We start from the raw sequence: 17,553 nt of genomic DNA on the forward strand, positions 1-17,553 counted from the left end.
TGTATTGATGTGAAAAGATTTCTACTGTGGTAAATGGTCAGCACTAGCTTTGCCATTTATAGATGTCACACCTCTTAGCATTCAAGAAAAAATAATACACAGATCAATTAAAATTAAAGTTATTACGTATCATTTTTTTACTATCAGTTAGTGGTAGTGGTGAAGGGAAGGGAAACAAAATACTTCCACATAATCATTGGTGAAATTGTTAGAACTTCAACAGAAAACCAATTGATGGTGTGTATTAAAAGGCTAAAAAATATCCCTAGTCTTTTAATTAATCTACTTCTGGGAATTCATTCTAATGAAATAATTAAGGATTTGTACAAAGATTTACCTACCAGAGAATTCAATGCCATCTTTCTCTTGTGTCATTTTTACTGATGAAAAATTAGTAACAACTTGAATATCCAATGATAATGGAATGTTAGTTATTGAAAGACATGTTTTTGTTAAATATTTATTTGCATGCAAATTATTTTCACATAACAACGTTCATAACATATTGTTCAGTTAATACCTAAAAGGAGGTCACTAAATCATATATATATATAATATGACTATTTTGATATAATAATTATATGCACGTGTTATGTCATTTTTTCTGGAAGCTTGTCCTCTGATATTTTAATAATAGTTGCTGTGAAGGAAAAGGTTAGTTATATTCATGAGATTATTTTTTTTCCTCTCTGCTTATCTCATTTTCTATTTTTTTTTCACTGCACATAAACCACTTGTACGTTACTGTAAAACTGTTCCAACAAGGAAAGAAATTGCTGCCCTCCGAACGCTTGCTGACAAGGACTGCATTAGCCCCAGATGTTCTGTGGTTTTGAGGCTTTGATTGTTCATGTTGAGGAAACAAACTGTGGTGATGAGCCAGTCATTAGGTTGGACCGCCCTGTGTATTCTAAAAAGATGATTATGATGATGAAGTATTACCTCAGTATTTCGCATTAGTCACCTCAGAAAGGTTACAACAAAAGAAGACATTCTAAATGGTATCTGAGCAAACTAAATAAAGTGTGACTAATAGTTCTTCCATTTGAAGTCATTCTAAATATGAATTTTAAAGGCTTCCTTTTATATGAGCATTCACTTTTCTATTCCTAGAAGAGTTCCATCTGTGCTCATCCACATTTTGTTTCAGGGAAAATTTTGATCACTCTTTGAAAATACATTCACCTCATTTTAAATAATAAAATCACTTTTGAATAACATTTTTGATTAAAAGAGTAACATATTCCTAATAGAAAATTTGGGAAATCACCTGTAATTCTTACACCCTGTGAGATAAGCACTGTGATAATGTTGGTTTCCATAACCATTTTTATATTTAAAATCAGCAAGTTGGTGTTCAGCTATTTAAATCCTCTGAAAGTCAGTGGAGTTCATGTGACTATATTTCTGTCTATTAGCTGTGGCATTTGAAGATACTGTGTTGAAATGGCATCATTCTAGACCACTATCCATATTAATACGCAATTGTGGCCATTGCTTTCTACCTTGGATGCTAACAGAATTTTCTGGAAAAAAAAATAAAGCACCATTTCACAGCAACCTGTGAAATGAATACATTCATATTGTTCTTCACTCTTCACTTCCTTCAGGACAGATATCCGTGGATGGATTTATGCGCTATCTGAATGGAGAAGAAAATGGAGTTGTTTCACCTGAGAAACTGGATTTGAATGAAGACATGTCTCAGCCCCTTTCTCACTACTTCATTAATTCCTCACACAACACCTACCTCACAGGTATGAATTTCTAAATCTTTAGTTATTACTTTAGCCATTCTTATCAAATTTCACCAACCTTTGCTTTCTGTTGTTCAAAAGTAGAAGGGTCATTTCTTTTATTTCCTATGAAATGCCTTTGAAAACTCTGGAGCCTTCCATCACCCAAGTCTGCACCCTTGAGCAGTCACGTTTGTGAGGCAGTGTCATCATTTCTTCACAGCATATCTCTCTCTAAGCTTTAAAGTCTTCTAAAATGGATCCGTGTCTGGTATCTTCAGATCAGTGAAATTTGTGTATAATTGAACTGATTCTTCAGTTGACTTCAAACCCTTTAGAGTTCTCTCTAGTTCTCTGGGCAATGTGTTCCTCTCCAGGGAGACTCTGAAACCCTTAGTTAGTGTTATCTCAGGGAGTCGCTATTTGCTCAAGATGGAAAAGAGCTCTAGACATAAACAGATTGACCTGTGAATGACTTAACCTATGCCTCATGGTAAATGGTATAATAAAGGAGGAAGAACAACAATATGTTTGCTCATTGAATCCAAATTGGGTATCACCATCTGTGGTTTTTGGTAGCTCATTAAATAGAAGAATGTTCATATATACATTATATATATATATATAATCTCAACATAGTTTGGAATTAAAATTTTTAATAAATACAGATTTTACAAAGCTGAAGATATTTTTATGTCTAATACATTTCTTCCAGAATACTTTCTGTATGGCAGACTTCTACATACCAGCCTTGCAAAGACTTTGTAGAAATTCCACTGGTTTAAAAAAAAGAATTTTTTTTTCTGAACAGACTCTGTTGCTCTAATCCGTCTCCTTACACAGCCTATCCCTCAGCACATGTAGGCTAGCCAGCCCTTAAGACCCAAATCTGAGGTCGTACATGGTACCTGTGAATTGTTGAGGCTCACCGTGCCTTGCTGGTTGTTTTGGCGTGGTCCTGGCTAGTTGTCCAGGGACTCACGGTCGTGTTGCAGGGTAGGCGAGAAATTATACACACATAAAAACAAAGGAGTTCCAGGGTACTGGTCAGCCACGGGGGTTAGAGGTGCCAGAGAAGTCCATGGGGACCAGCCATCTGGGTATGAAGCCGTTCTTTCTTCAGAATTCCTATAGGAACTCCATTCCCTCCCAGCCAAATGCAGGTTGTGCCAGTGTCGAGTCCAACACTGGCCCGGCCACCCACACATACGTAGCAAGCTGCTTAGGATAGAAATGAGTCTTAAATAGAGATAGTGTTGCCTCCAGACAGGAGGAGTGGACTTCTCAGGTTGAGGCCGAGGCCTTCCATTTGGAGCCACGTTGTCTGAGTTCTACGCTCAGTCCACTGCGACTTGGTGTTCATGATGATAATCAGAAGATGATTTTGTTCCACCCGAGATGATTTACTAAGATGCATGCCTCCAAACTGCCTAGATTCTTGTTTGACTCCTGCTAAACCCCACCACCGTTTTCTTATGACCCACGTTTTGTGGGTCTGGACTTCAGACAGGGTATATGGAGGAGATGGCTCATCTCAGCTCCATGGGGTCTCAAGACCCAGCTGGGAAGTCTGGAGTGGCTGGAGTCACTCACGCAGCTTGGGGGCTGGAATCACCAGGAGGCTTGCTCTGGGATGGCCCCACAGCTGGGCTCAGGGCTGCGACCCTGACTGCCCACCTAGGAGCCTCCCAGCACAGCAGCCCCAGGCTCTGCAGCTCAGGGCCACAAAGGAGTGCCCCAGCAGAGGAGGAGGAAGTCGCGTTGCATTTTTGGACTCATCCTCTGAAATCCCATAGTGTCACTTCTTTCTGTTTTTTATTGGGCAGAGCAGTCACAGGTGTACCCAGATTCAAAAGGAAGGTACAAAGACCACAGCCTTTGCTGGGAGAAGTGTCAAGGAAATCCCAGCCCTGCTTAAAGCCACAGGAGGCTCTGTAGCTTCCAGAGGAGGCTGTCCACTCGGTCACCTTCCGTGGATTCAGCTCTTAGGCTTATCAGTAAAATTTTACAGCAGCCACTCGAGTGGCTGGGTCCATAATCTATGTAAGTGATCTTTCTCCTCAGGAAGTCTTAATGCTATATAGTGCCATTGGCCTCCTGGGTAGTCTGGTGAAACCTATGGACCTTCTCAGAATAGTTTTAATGCATAAATTAAGTGCATAGGATTAAAGAGGAAATAAATTCCATTGAAATGTTTTATCAACTACTAAAAAAAGAATTTGTGATAAAATGTCTTTATTAGCACAATAAAAATGACTGAATGATTTTTTTGTGATATTTACACAATTGGAATATGTTAGGAAAATATGTCTGATTTCTATTGATGAGGTTTGTGGCCTACATTCATAACTGAAGAAATGCTAAATATCAAATCAAGTTTAGTAAATTTAAAGATGCAACATTTTATTTTTCATCCAGCTTTAAGGAGGTCCCTGGATCCTCAGGTTAAGAACCTAGATCTTTAAACTTGATGGGCTCCTAAGAGTATTAACCTTAAAGACCTTGACAATTGCTGATATTTTTCATTCATTATATTTCTAGAACCACAAGACTTAAAAATAATTAAATGTATGTCCAGTTGAATTTTGGATATGGTATGTGGCTTTGTCTACGTAGATGTCACAATATGAACTAGTTTTACTAATAAGCCTTTTGATCAAAAAAATGCCTTCCAACTGATGTATTTACACTCATTAATTCCATGTAAATAATAAATGAGTCGGTAGTACCCACATGATTGAATTATACTGACTAGGTGTACATTCTATTCTTTTCACCTTCCTTTGGACTATATTAATTTTTTTCTTTCTGCATATTATTATGATTTACTGTTTTCAGATTTTACATGTGTTCCTTCAACAACAGCCGCTATTCTTTTAACACTCCAAATGTCTTATCTTTGCCCAGTAGAGCCCTTTTTCGATCTGCTTCTGAATCTTTCTTCTTGACATGACCCATTAATCTTTGAAAATATACTTTCTTTCTGTCACATCAGTATCTTCCAGGCTCACTTTGTTCATTTCTGCCTCAGACGTGGAAGCAGACATTACCCAGTGAGCCCTGGTTCCTTTTAGTGGGAAAAAAATATCTATTATGAGTAACTGCAATTGGGCCCCGCACTCCAAAACACTGTTCCTGGATCACTTAGTGAATGCAGAGAGAAAAGATGAATATTTTTATTTTTGCTTGTGAAGGCATGAGTTTACATTGATATTTCCCACCCTATGTCCTGACTGATATTTGTGATTGTATAGCTGTGCTTTATCAGTTTTCATACCTAACATAGTATATGTAATACTTGTTTGCTTTACCAGCAACACAGTAATAGTTGTAAGAAAGTTTTTCAATATTAATACAAACAAAATTACAGAATATAATTCAAATTTTTCTTTGCAGCTTCTTTTGTTTTTTTTAATTGAATTTTACTAAGGATTTTCAGTCAAATTAATTTCTTCTTGTCACTCTCCCTCTATATGGCTCAGTGCAGAGGCATGGTAAAAAACTTGGCTCCATTGTATCCCTCTGGCTTAAGTTTGAGGATGTGAGCATACTAATGGTCAACAGATCTCAGAAGGTAGAACTTTCAGCTACTGGGAGAGCAAAAGGTCCACTCTATTTTTTGATGATGGAACTACTCAAATAACTCCATCTCCAAAATTCCATATACAATTTTGTAATCTGATTCATATACATGATTTCTTGCTAAATAAACCTATCTTCAATTATTTCATTTCTAGCAGTATTAGAATTCATATATTTATTAGTCCAGCAAAAGGGGTGCTAATGCAAAGTACCAGAAATCAGTTGGCTTTTGTAAAAGTGTTCCTATTTGGGGTAGAAGCTTACATTTACCAAGTCATAAAGTGCACGTGACTTCCCTCATCAAAGTCTGCAGCCCTGTGTTGGAGCAAGATGGCTGCCGACATCTGTGAGGGTCCAGTCTTTCTCTTCCTCTTAAGGCTCTGTGGTCCCAGCTTCTTCCAGTATCAGCTGTAGGCTGGGATGAGTCTCATCTCTCTCCCAGGGCTCAGTCCTCTCCAGGCTCAGCTGCTCTGTTCTCTCCACAAGGCCAGCTGTAGACTGTCAGGCTCTTTCTCTCCTGGGGCCTCTGCAGTGTCTACAGAACTGTCTCTATTCCTCTGTGTTCTTCTTTGTGTTTACTTCGCAGGGTTCCAGCATCCAAAATGCTAACTCTTGTGCCATGCGGTTTCCAGCATCCTACTGACATGACCCAATGAAAGCCTGAATCATAATTTAATCAAGTAAAAGTGAAACCTCTGAATCCAGTACAATCTAATATGCCCAGAGGAACAGACCAGTTCACAGACATAATCCAATATCTATTTTTGGAATTCATAAACAATATCAAACTGCTACAATATATTTTCAAAATTCAGATTTTCAAAACTATATTAACTGTGTTAAATCCTGTTTTCATCTTTAGGGCTTTGTTTTATTTTATTTGTTTTTCATTTCTCTTGTTCCCTTTTCTGAGCTATATATTGTTAGTCCAAGGTTTGCATTATATAAGTCAACATTTGTACAGTATTACCTTGGCCCAGTATCAGTTAAATTCGTTTATTTTCCTGAAGGGGGATTAAGGAGAAATCTATGTAATTAGCACAAAACTACATATAAGTCCCAATACAGGCCCTCAAGGTTTTACCTGAGATTGTCTTTTGACTGGTGGGTCAAAATTTGGTCATACTTAATATATTATTATTCGTGTCCCCATCTTATAGATAAACCTAATATAGAACTCTTATTTCTCAGAGGCCTCTGGAAAAATTCTAACATCTATGATACGCTCATTCAAACTCCCCAAAACCAATTAAAAAGTTATAAAATAAAAATAATTGAAAAATAAATAGATATTATAACTATAACCTAAATATTATAAAGTGTAACACAATAGAATCGAATTAAATTTTAAAATCAATACCCAGAAGATGAATTAGATTTTATACTTTAAAGTCATTCCAGAACAAGTGGAAACTTCTACAGAAACATTCTTTCATGTAAGAGGTATTTGATGGAAAAGGAAAAGTTCAATTTGCCTATTCACATGAGTTTAGGAAATGATAGATATACAAAGTTAAGCACTTCCAATAGTACCTTTTGAATATGCAAAGGAAAAAAAATGGCTCAGAGATTCACAACCATTACCGTATTCACCTCACCGTCGCCCAACTTATTTTTTTGAATGTTTTAAGATCTTGTATTCAAGGGAAATGCCAGTCTAAATCCAAAAACAAATAATTTGATTTTTGAAATGTTTTGTTTTGAGTTTTCAAGGGCCTATAAAAATTAAATATACAGTAAGACAACCAATCAGTTTGGCAATGCGTTCTTTTTATGCCTGTTTCTCTACTCGTTATTGCCCCTCTGTTGAATATCAAGATGTCCAAAGGAAAAATCAGTAGCATCAAGGAGAGAAATACATGCACAGAATGAGTTGATTTTTAATTACAATGGCCCTTTGCCTAGGGTTTGGACAGCCTTGGCAGTACATCAAGAGGTGATTATGTTTTAAATTATTGTGTTTCCTTGAGGAATCCTGCCTTTGTGCCTCAAGACACAATCTTCTGAGGACGGAAGAGTATGCAGTCATTCAGCCTGTACCTTTTGAGCTTTTCGCAAACCTTCCCCTGCTCCAAGCCATTTGGGGGATAATGTCTCCATCTACAAAGGCAAGAAAGGCAAAATGGAAATTCTCTGGATAATTAACATCCTTATTCAGTTTAGAAAAAAAAATTAGATTTGAGGGCTCAGTTATCCCCAGTGATCTGATGAATTAAATTATCTGATTGCGTTTATCAAATTATTCAACTCCTCTCCTCATGTGTATGTTCTTGGTGCAGAAAAGATCTAAAAATTATTCAAGGCATATTCCTCTCCTTATTTGATATTCACAACCAGCCCAGGCTTAAGAGTGTCACTCCCTCTTTTCACATCTCTCCCACTCTTTTAGCCCTTCGCCATGCCTCCTTTTATGATTTACTTTTGGTTTAAAGCACCCACAAACCCAGGAAAGTTGGGTGATAGAATGGAAAGAAGATGAACTTAGGAAATAAACAGGCCAAGTTTCAATTTTCCTTTAAGAAAGTTGAATCCTTAGCTCTCCTGAGCCTCGGTTTCTTCATTTGTGAAATGGAGATACGTTGAAACAGCTAGGATGCTCTGGGCTATAACTAACAGAATATTTTTACTTGTGGCTTTAATATCAGGGAATTTATTCTCTTACACAGCAAGAAGCCCAGAGGCAGACAGTGGTTGAGGGTTGGTAAAATCACGAATTTGATGATGTTATCAGAGCCCCAGATGCTTTCCATCTTCTTGCTTCCCTTAGGAGCTCAGGATGACTGTGCACAACAAGCATTGGCTCCTAATGAAACAAGAGTCATTGTGGCAAGGGGAAAGCTCCTGTCTTGTGTCCCTTTTTAAGAGTGAGGGAAATGTTCTTAAAGACCCCGCTTCCCAGTAGACAGTGCTTAATGCCCTCTTAGATACAGGGCAGAGTCCCCCGGAGCAGTGACCACATGGCTCACCAGTGCTGGTCGGTCGTGGAGAATCAAAACTCACCCCAGGGCTGGGGAGGGCACATGAAGCACATCAGAACCCAAATAAAATATTCTGTTGGGAAAGAAAAAGATAGAAGAGAAAGAAAGAAAGGCATAGCTCCATCCTTGTCTGTGTAAGACACAAGTGAGAATTTACTCCCTGGCATACGACAGTCTTCTTCCCTGCCCAGATGGTTAGAGCACAACTGTGTCTCATGCCATCGTATCCCCAGCAACCAATGCTGTGCCTCCCAGAGAGAAGGCATTCAGGGATGTGTGCAGACCCTGACAGTGAGCTCTCAGTAGGGAAGGCATGTCCGTAAACTTGGGAATGACACTGGGCTCCTCCACAGATACTTCCTCACTACCCTTCTTGTGATGGTTGAGTCTGTGTGCGTGAGAACTGCATGTTCTCCTTGAGGTGGCAGGCATATACTTGAAGAGAGAGGGAAGGTCAAATTCATGACTCTAGAGACAATCACGAAGAACAACACATCCTCTGTATGTTGAGCAGTCCCCTCAAGTGTCGTTGTGATATTGTATACCCTGAACGGCTGTGACATCACTGAAAGCAAGGAGAAACAATCCACATCTCCATTGGTTGAAAGAGACAGTTAATGAGTGCATCATCTTCCGGAACCTTCTTGCCAGGAGGTGGAAGAAAAGGCAATAAATAATAAGAAATATAAACAGAGGCAATTCATTTTCAGCCTTTGCCAGATGAGAAATTCCTCAGAAGCCTGTGTTAAAAGAGGGATTGCTATTTTCAATTTTCTGCCCTCTTCCATTCATGGATGCCTTGGGTACTGTGGTTAAGCTCAAGTAAATGTGAGCAACCCCCCACAATGAATTCTGTCAAGCGAGGAGTTGCAGAACTGTGACTTAAGGCAGCCTTATGAGTTAATAGGAGATGGAACTTCAGCTCTGAAGTTCAATCATGGTCTTGGAATGTTCTCCAGAAGGATGTTCACAGTCAGACAGAGATGATGTCAGAAGCAGTTTTCAGAAATCCCAAGGATTGAATGACTCATGACATAGCTCTAACCCCACCCCCAGCGAGGCCCTGGTCCCAGAAGCTGTATTTATTGGATCTAATCAAATGGAAATCAAGTGGGTGATGGGATGTAATAATGAGGAGTTAAGAATTCTAAGGAAGAAAAGTAAACTACCTTTGAAGCTTTAGGCAGGAAGGGGAGAATAATGGAAAACAGTAATGTGTGTGTTTGAGAACATGCCTCCATAAATGAAAGGAAACATTAAGAAAACCTAATATTCATTCCAAGGAATAAGGCAATTATGCATAAATTGGGATTTTCTCAAAATATGCTTTCTTCGGGAAACTTACCTTTCTCATAAAAATTATTCCTTTTCAGAATGAGCAATGAGTTTACCTTGGCAGGTTTCTGTGGGGTTTAGGTGGTGGACAGCCAGCACCCACGTACACCCTTCCACTCTTGAGATTTTTCCTTGATTCCTTTGCATCTCAGAGACCCAAACCCATGGCCTTACCATGCCTTTCAAAACATGACCTCATCACAAGGCCCATCAAATTCCTTCTATTTATTCTATGAATCACAAGAAATATTTTGCAAGCAAATCCAATGAAATGTTTCTAGAAACTATAAGAATCTTTTATGACAGTACACTCTAGTGTGGGTTTAATGTTTACTTGATTCCAACATTAAGTTGTATCCATTTTACAAATCTGTGGCAGCACCCTACTGGAGCTAGTAACACTCAACAAAGGATCCATGAAATAGACTCGGAAATCCCACAATATGTAATGGTATTGAAGACAGTCAATAAAATTCTTAAATCTCCTAGACAGTACACAAGGAAAACTGCTGTACTCCTTAGTAGTGGTACAATTTTTTGTGGGCACAAGCATTTTCAATAATTATTTGAATTCTTTTTTTCCTTCAGCTGAGGTAGCCTTCACTTAAGTTGAGGAATGATTTATATAAAGGGCTACCTTTTCTCCTTCAATTCCTCTGTTCTTTTGCTTTTTATGTAGCAAAGACCTTTATGTAAATCTTTGTCATGACAACAGACCTTGAGGCAGTTATAAATGGCAAATTGATTATCCAGCATTAGGAGCTTTCTAGATTATTTTGTCAGCATTTCTGCTTTTGCAAACACCTTTGTGTGTTAAAAACACCCTATTTTTCTGGTAGAGGAGTGATTATGCAAACCTACTTCATCAGCCTGTCAGTGCATTTACTGGTGTTCTGCAGAACTCAAGAAGGCCGTCCTTTTGTTATGCTGATGTAGGGTGTTGTGAGATGCTTATGAAAATAAGATTAAGCCCCTAAAGTTAATCCCATTTTCTTGTCCTGTGTGTCTCCACGGGGCAATTTGTCCATTTCACAGTCATTTTGATAGTTTTCATCAACACGTTATCTTTTATCTGGATACAAAAAATTGGTGGAGATTTATGGAGTATAAATCAGGGAAAATTTTGAATGTGCAGCACCAAAAGCTACAATTTGCTTGTTGATGGACTGGTATGGCAATCTATTTATTATTAATCTTTTAAATAAATTTGTCAAGGACTTCTCGTCTTGCTTTGACTTCTGGAGTGGAAAAGTAGTTTGACTTCCAGGCCCTGTGCTCCCTTAGACCTCTGGGCTGCCTTGATTCTCCCTGCTGCTCTCAGGCAGTTCAGTTCTGTTCACAGGGTTTCTAATTTTGATGAGGTGTAATTTAGATATTTTTTTACATGTCCAGAATACTATTCTTTGTTCAGATTGCTTGTGGTGTCGTATCTAAGAAGCCATTGCCTAATGAAGACATGAAGATACACCCTCTGTTTTCTTCTGTTTTATAAGTGTTAGCTCTTACATATAGGAGTTTGATCATGTCAACTTAATTATTTGTATATGGAACGTGGTTCTTTTGCACGTGGTTATCCAGGTTTCCTAGCACCATTTGTTGAAATGGTTTTTTTCCATGTGGAATTGTCTTGGCAACCTTGTCAAAAATCAAATGACCTTACCAAGCAACTGTGGGTGTGAGCAAGTTGGCCTGCTTCCCACAGAACCTGGAAGTCAAGCCACCACCAGACAACACATTGTGCTTGGTGTGACTAGAAAATGGCACTCCACCTAGACAGAGGAAGAAAAGCCTCTGGCAGTCAAATTAGAAGGAAAAAAAAGTGTTTCCTTTGGGCCTGTGGAGCCCTGGGCTGAGCAAATGGAAGGTACCTTTGTGCTAAAAACATGGTCTTCCTTTCTCTAGGAGACTTCTCATCCCCCAGCTCCATGTATGCCATGTTTATGTACAAGGCCATTCCTTCTTTCCCCACCTCTAAGATAGGTTGGAAGAGAAAAGGAAGGGGGAGCACATAAGCATAGGAATCCCAGAATCCAGTAAACAATCTCAACAAAGAATGGTATTCTAGACATGAGGCGGTATCTCCAGAGACCTGTCCCTTCTTAGCTCACTGTAACTCTTATTGTAATTACATTTTAGCACCAAATGGTTATATTTGGTGTATTAGTCAGCCAAAGGGGTGTTGATGCAAAATACCAGAAATCTGTTGGCTTTTATAAAGGGTACTTATTTGGGTAGAAGCTTACAGTTACCAGGCCGTAAAGCATAATTACTTCCCTCACCAAAGTCTGTTGCCTCGTGTCGGAGCAGGATGGCTGCCGACATCTGCCAGGGCTCAGGCTTCCTGGGCGCCTCTCTTCCCAGGGCTTGTTTCTCTCTGGGCTCAGCTGCTCTGCTCGCTCCACAAGGCCAGCTGTAGACAATCAGGTGAATAGCTCATCTCTCTTCCCGGGACCTCTGCCGTGTCTAAAGGCGCCTTTTCTCCTTCCTCATGTACCTGCTTCTCTGTGTGTTTACTTCCCAGGCTCTAGGATCAAAACTCTAACTTTCTCTTCTGCCATATCGTTTTCTCTGGGAGTCCCCTCCCCCTTGGATTCAACATCCTACTGATGTGGCCCAATCAAAGCCTTAATCATTATTTAATCATGTAAAAATGAAACCTCTAATCCAATCCAATCTAATATGCCCAGAGGAACAGATCAGTTCTCAAACAGAATCCAATATATATTTTTGGAATGCATAAACAGTATCAAACTGCTATATTTGGTTTTATTAATTGATTGCATGATTAATGACATTATAGCTACATTGTATCATTTGGCAGTAATAGTATTCATTTCAAAATACAAGAATATTAATAAAATCCATGCTTCAGAAATTGTTCAAAATAGATCAAATGACTTGGTCTTATTTCTGGACCCTCACTTCTGTTTTGGTGATCTCCATGTCTATCCTTATGCCAAAACCACACTGGAATGATTACTGTAGCTTTGTACAGAGTTTTGAAATTTAGAAATGAGAGTCCTCCAACTTTGTTCTTCAAGATTGTTTTGGCTCTTCAGAGTCCTTTGCAATTCCATTAGAATTTTAGGATCAGCTTGAGAATATCTGCAAAGAAGCCAGCTGGAGTTTTCAAAGGAATTTGATCTATGGGTCAGTTTGAGAAATATTGCCATCTTAACAATATTGTTTTCCAAACCATGAATGTGGGATGTTTCCCCATATATTTAAGTCTTCCTTAATTTCTTTCAGCAATGATTTGTAGTTTTCAGAGTGTAAGCTTTTCACTTCTTTCGTAAAATTTTTTTATTCCTAAAAAAAGAGCATTTTTGAAAAGAAAATGTTTAGCTTTTCTAAGCACTTGTACCTTTCGCTTTTCTAAGCATTTATGTCTTGGCCAAACATGGCAGAGGAGTTGGTTTGTGTAATAGAACAGCCTGGAGGGCCTTTCAGCAATATTCTCTTGTAAGGAAGCGGTCAGAAATAAAAGACTGCGCTTTGTAGGTCTGATCCTAGATCTACCACTTACTAGCATGGGAAACTTGCACAACCGAACTGCTCTGTGCCATTTTTATCATCTGAAAGTGGGGATCAAAAAAAGAAAAAAGAAAAAGGTAGTTACCCCAGAGAAATTCTGTGAAGGGTAAATGGAGTAAGAGATGCCAAGTCCTAAGATGTGTGCTTGGCAGACGGTAAGCAGTTCATAAACACGAGCGATTGTGAATGCCACGACCCCCCATTGCCTCAGTTCCCTTCCTCCAGACCGTTGTTAAAGAGCCACAGTCGCATTCAGGATTCTTGAGACTGAAGAGAGGCTGGGAACTACGGCCCGGCTCTTCCGCGCTTTGTTTTCCTGTTGTTGCAGAGCCTTTCTCTGAAACCACGTGCTCTTCCTGGCTTCATGGGGTTCTGGGTTTGTCTGTCTGTCTGTGTGATCTCTAGCTGGTCAGCTAGCTGGAAACTCCTCCGTGGAGATGTATCGCCAAGTGCTCCTGTCTGGGTGTCGCTGTGTGGAGCTGGACTGCTGGAAGGGACGGACCGCCGAAGAGGAGCCTGTCATCACCCACGGGTTCACCATGACAACGGAAATATCCTTCAAGGTATGGCGAGGGGCTGCTGCCAGGGGAGGCGGCTGGGGAGCCCTGGCTCTTTCGGGTAAAGCCTCCTAAGGTAGAAAGTCGCAGGGGTCACAGTTCAGGTCCGTGGGCTTCGAACAATCTTGGCAGTTGCAGACGCTCCAATTTAGCAGCTCATAAAATGGAGATTCGCATTAGATGACTTGGTTCACCAACACCACACTCTAAGGAAACGATTTTACAAAATGAAATAACATTCTTTTTGTCGACATTCAGCATGCTTATTTTTTTCTTGCATTTTATAATGTGAAATATATATAGATAAGAGAGCACACAATTGATGTGTGCAGTTTAACTAGTGATATGAAATGTGTACCCAAGTAGTTACCCCCTAAATCCTATCCCTATGTTGGCACCCCAGAAACACCCTTCATGTGTCCATTCCCATCAGAACAACCTCCCTACCCCAAAAGCAAAGACCATCCTAAATTTTAGAGGGACCAGTGCTTTGCTCTTTCTTGGAGCTGCCCTCCTAGTCCTGTGTGTATCCCGAAACAAACCAGTTGTGCCAGTTTTTTGACTTGATATAAATGGATTCAGCCTATAATATGCTTTATTTTTGGTCTTGCTTTCTTTACTCCAGGTTGTTTGGAAGATTCACCCATACTGTGTCATGTATCTCTATCTTGGTTGCTTTCTTTACCAACGCCACCACCTCTACCGTCATCATCATCTTCTTCATTACTATTATGTTCACCATTTAATTATTATATAATATTTCATTCTGTAAGGGCTGCATGGAATATTGAATATTAAATGCCAACTTTTGGCATGTCGGTACCTGTTGGTTAGACACCCCTAGGAGCACACCTGTATTCAAATCGAGTTGGATTTATTGGCTTCTGCAACAAGGGAGAATGCATGTCACTGGGAACTGTGCAGTGTCTCAGTATGGAGATGTTAGAGAAGACTTACAGAATTTGGATTTGAATTAGGTCATAGGGGGAGGGTGCAAGAAAGCAGGGATTGGTCCTGGACTGGGTGCTGTCAGGAAGCAGAAGTAATTCTAGGATTGGATATCTTAACGAATCAATGCAGGAGGCAAGACTAAAGCTGTAATTAGTAAAGATGTGGTCATTCTTATTAGCCAGGAAGGGTGAGTGTTTGATCACCTCCCTTCCCTCTCCACCCTTGGCTCCATCCTACACCAAAATGGGTCTCACATCTGCATGTATGAACAGCCAAGACCAAAGTTCCAAGTTCTGTTTCCCTGGCAAAGAGCCACTCCCAGGAGGCCTGTGCAGTAGGGCTTGGCCATTTGAACAGAAACTTCTAGGGTCCTATGTACCTGGAGAGTGACCAAAAGGGGGATGTGTGGGCTCCAGGGGATGTCCTCTTGGCTGGCTCAGGCTTCCCTTTTGGAAGGGAATCAACAGAGAAGGAGCAGAGGACACACCTCTAGAGCACAGGTCCAGAGCCTGGAGTCCCCACTACCTGAGCTACCTGGGTCTCCGGTCAGAATGGGCTCTGGGTCTCTAAGTCTTGCCCTGTGCAATCATGGAAACAGAGCCCAAGAAGGTGGGTAGCGAAGGTGAAATGGAAGGAAGGTCAATGAAAATGAGGAGGTCAGAGTACTGAGAGGCCAGGACACTGGATGAACTGGATGTTAATGTCGCTAAATTTGGTTGCAAAGCTTTGGATAAAGCAGATTGAACCTCTTGCCAACGTCTTTGATAATACGTGGGCACCGGTGGGGAGAGGGGTCAGTAGATAGCAGAGGTGAGAAAGAGGTGAGAAGGGCTGGTTGCCTCTCCAGAACTGGAGTGTTTTTTTTTTTTTTTTGGAGGGGAGAGGGGAAATAACTAAAGAGGAGGATTAAGACATGATGTTTCAGAAGTAGAAGGAAAACATTCTCTCATGTTTGGGAGTGGAAAGACCTTCTATAGCTCTTAGCCCTGAGCCACTTGGGACATGAGAAAATAAATAGCTGTCACTTGAGAGAATAGCAAAAACTTGGCAAGGGACAGCCGGATTTCAGTTAAAACAAATGGATTTTTCTGCTCAAAATTACTGTTGCTGGGGGAGTGGATGCGACCCAAGTGGTTGAGCTTCCCATGGTGCACGTCCTGGGTTCAGTCCCCGGTGCCTCCTGAAAACAAAAACCAAAAAACAAACAACAAGCAATCAGACCAGAAAACCAGCACGGGGGAGCTGATGTGGCTCAGTGGTTGAGCGCCAGCTTCCCACATACAAGGTCCCGGGTTCAATCCCAGGCCCCAGTACCTAAAAAAAAAAAAAAAACTACTCTTGAAAATGTGTTGAGAAGTAATATCATTAGCACTTTAAAATACATTTATTATGTTTTGAGAATTTGACTTTCCATGAGTTCTTCAACTCAAGCTACCATACAATAATTAAAGAAAAAGAACACCTTTTACCACATTTTATGGTAAAAATTAACAGGGGGCTTGACCTTAACTCTGATGAAAATCTTTAAAAGTCTGTATCTGCCCCTGAAATTGAGCACTCTTAAAGTTTGCATTTTTATTAAAGGGAAAATCCATGGGTTTCTGTTTCATTCTCATCGCCCGCCACCAGCACCCCAGCCCCTGCCACTGTCCTTTGTCACCAGCTCTGACCTGGTCGGGCCCTTGAGAAAGCGGGGGGCCGGTGGCCTGGAGTGGCTGGTGTGGAGGCCCCTGTGCCTGCCTGGGGAGGCTGACCCTGGAGAGGCAGGCGGGACAGCCCGCGGCCCCGCACGGAGCTGAGAGCCTGGCGCCCGAGCCCCGCCTGCCCGCTGTCCCCAGGCCACCCCGTTAGGTCCCTCGGGAGGAAGAATGTCTTCTTTAAAATCTGCAGGCCCTGGCAGGGTGGGGAGGCCCAGCTCCCTGCGCCCTGGGAGGCTCGTTTCCTCTCCGCGGAGCCAGGTACATTCTCCTCGCATGCTCCGCTGGCCATGCGAGTGGCTCTTCTGTCGCCTCTGCCGCGAGTCGGGCCCATGGAACGTCCGTTCCTGGAAACGCAACTTCTCAACCGCGTCCACATGCGCGCAGGTTTAGAGATGCGAGGACCGGATGGAAACCAGAGTGCACCCTGCTTCCTCTCTACCTGCTGGGGTTGGGGGGAGGGAGGCGGAGAAGTGGCCACTGGCCGGAGGGAAGAGGGACTCACCCCCCATCCCCCGGTGACTGGTTTGTCCAGCTCTGCCCTTCCACTAATGCACGTGAGCAGCATAGACAGTTCTGGAAGAGATGTGGATAGGTGGGTGAGGATGGGGATGGGGCGCGGAAAGGCAGACCTGGTTGGGGACAAATAGACAGGAGCAGGATTCTCTGCATGGGGCAGGTAAGGCACCAAGGTGCAGAATTTAAGGGGACACCCTCAGGGCACCTGACCACAAGGATCTCTAACTTTTGCACCTAGACACCTTGCTTTTGTGATTTCCACTTAGTATGTTCTCCAGAAGCCAGTGTGCATGGTGGCTTCGTAAGAAAGGGTACGACGATAAGGTCCTCCACGACGTGCCCCCCGATACCTCATTTCTTACCACTTTCGCCCTCGCTCACTTAGCTTCAACCACACTGGTCTCCCTGTTGTCCCTTGAGCTGCTAGTCAGAGCCCACCTTAGTGTTTTGGCATTGGCTGAAATGCTATCCCCCAGGTATGCACCTGGCTCCCGCTTGCCTCCTTCAAGTCCTTCTCAAATGTCACCTCCTCCCTGAGGCCCGCTGAAGCTCTCTCACACCGCAGCTGGCCCTCGCCCTGCACCCCACACTGCCAACACCCCCCTGCTTCCTGGCTCTCTACCGTGTAGCACTCACCACCTTCTGACGCCCTGCCAAATAAATA

At 41.5% G+C, this 17,553-nt stretch overlaps 1 protein-coding gene across 4 annotated transcripts in view; it reads left to right on the forward strand.

Moving 5' to 3' along the window:
- Window positions 1–17,553, forward strand: part of PLCB1 (phospholipase C beta 1) — a 699,686-nt gene that overhangs the window by 511,694 nt on the left and 170,439 nt on the right. For all 4 annotated transcript variants that reach the window (XM_004470680.5, XM_004470679.4, XM_058287542.2 and 1 more), the window contains 2 exons: window positions 1,611–1,757; window positions 13,571–13,728. In XM_004470680.5, coding sequence (XP_004470737.1) covers window positions 1,611–1,757; window positions 13,571–13,728 — 305 coding nt within the window. The remainder of the gene's footprint in view (window positions 1–1,610; window positions 1,758–13,570; window positions 13,729–17,553) is intronic.

Source organism: Dasypus novemcinctus, chromosome 24 (assembly GCF_030445035.2).
Source record: "Dasypus novemcinctus isolate mDasNov1 chromosome 24, mDasNov1.1.hap2, whole genome shotgun sequence".
In the NCBI taxonomy this organism is placed as follows: Eukaryota; Metazoa; Chordata; class Mammalia; order Cingulata; family Dasypodidae; genus Dasypus; species Dasypus novemcinctus.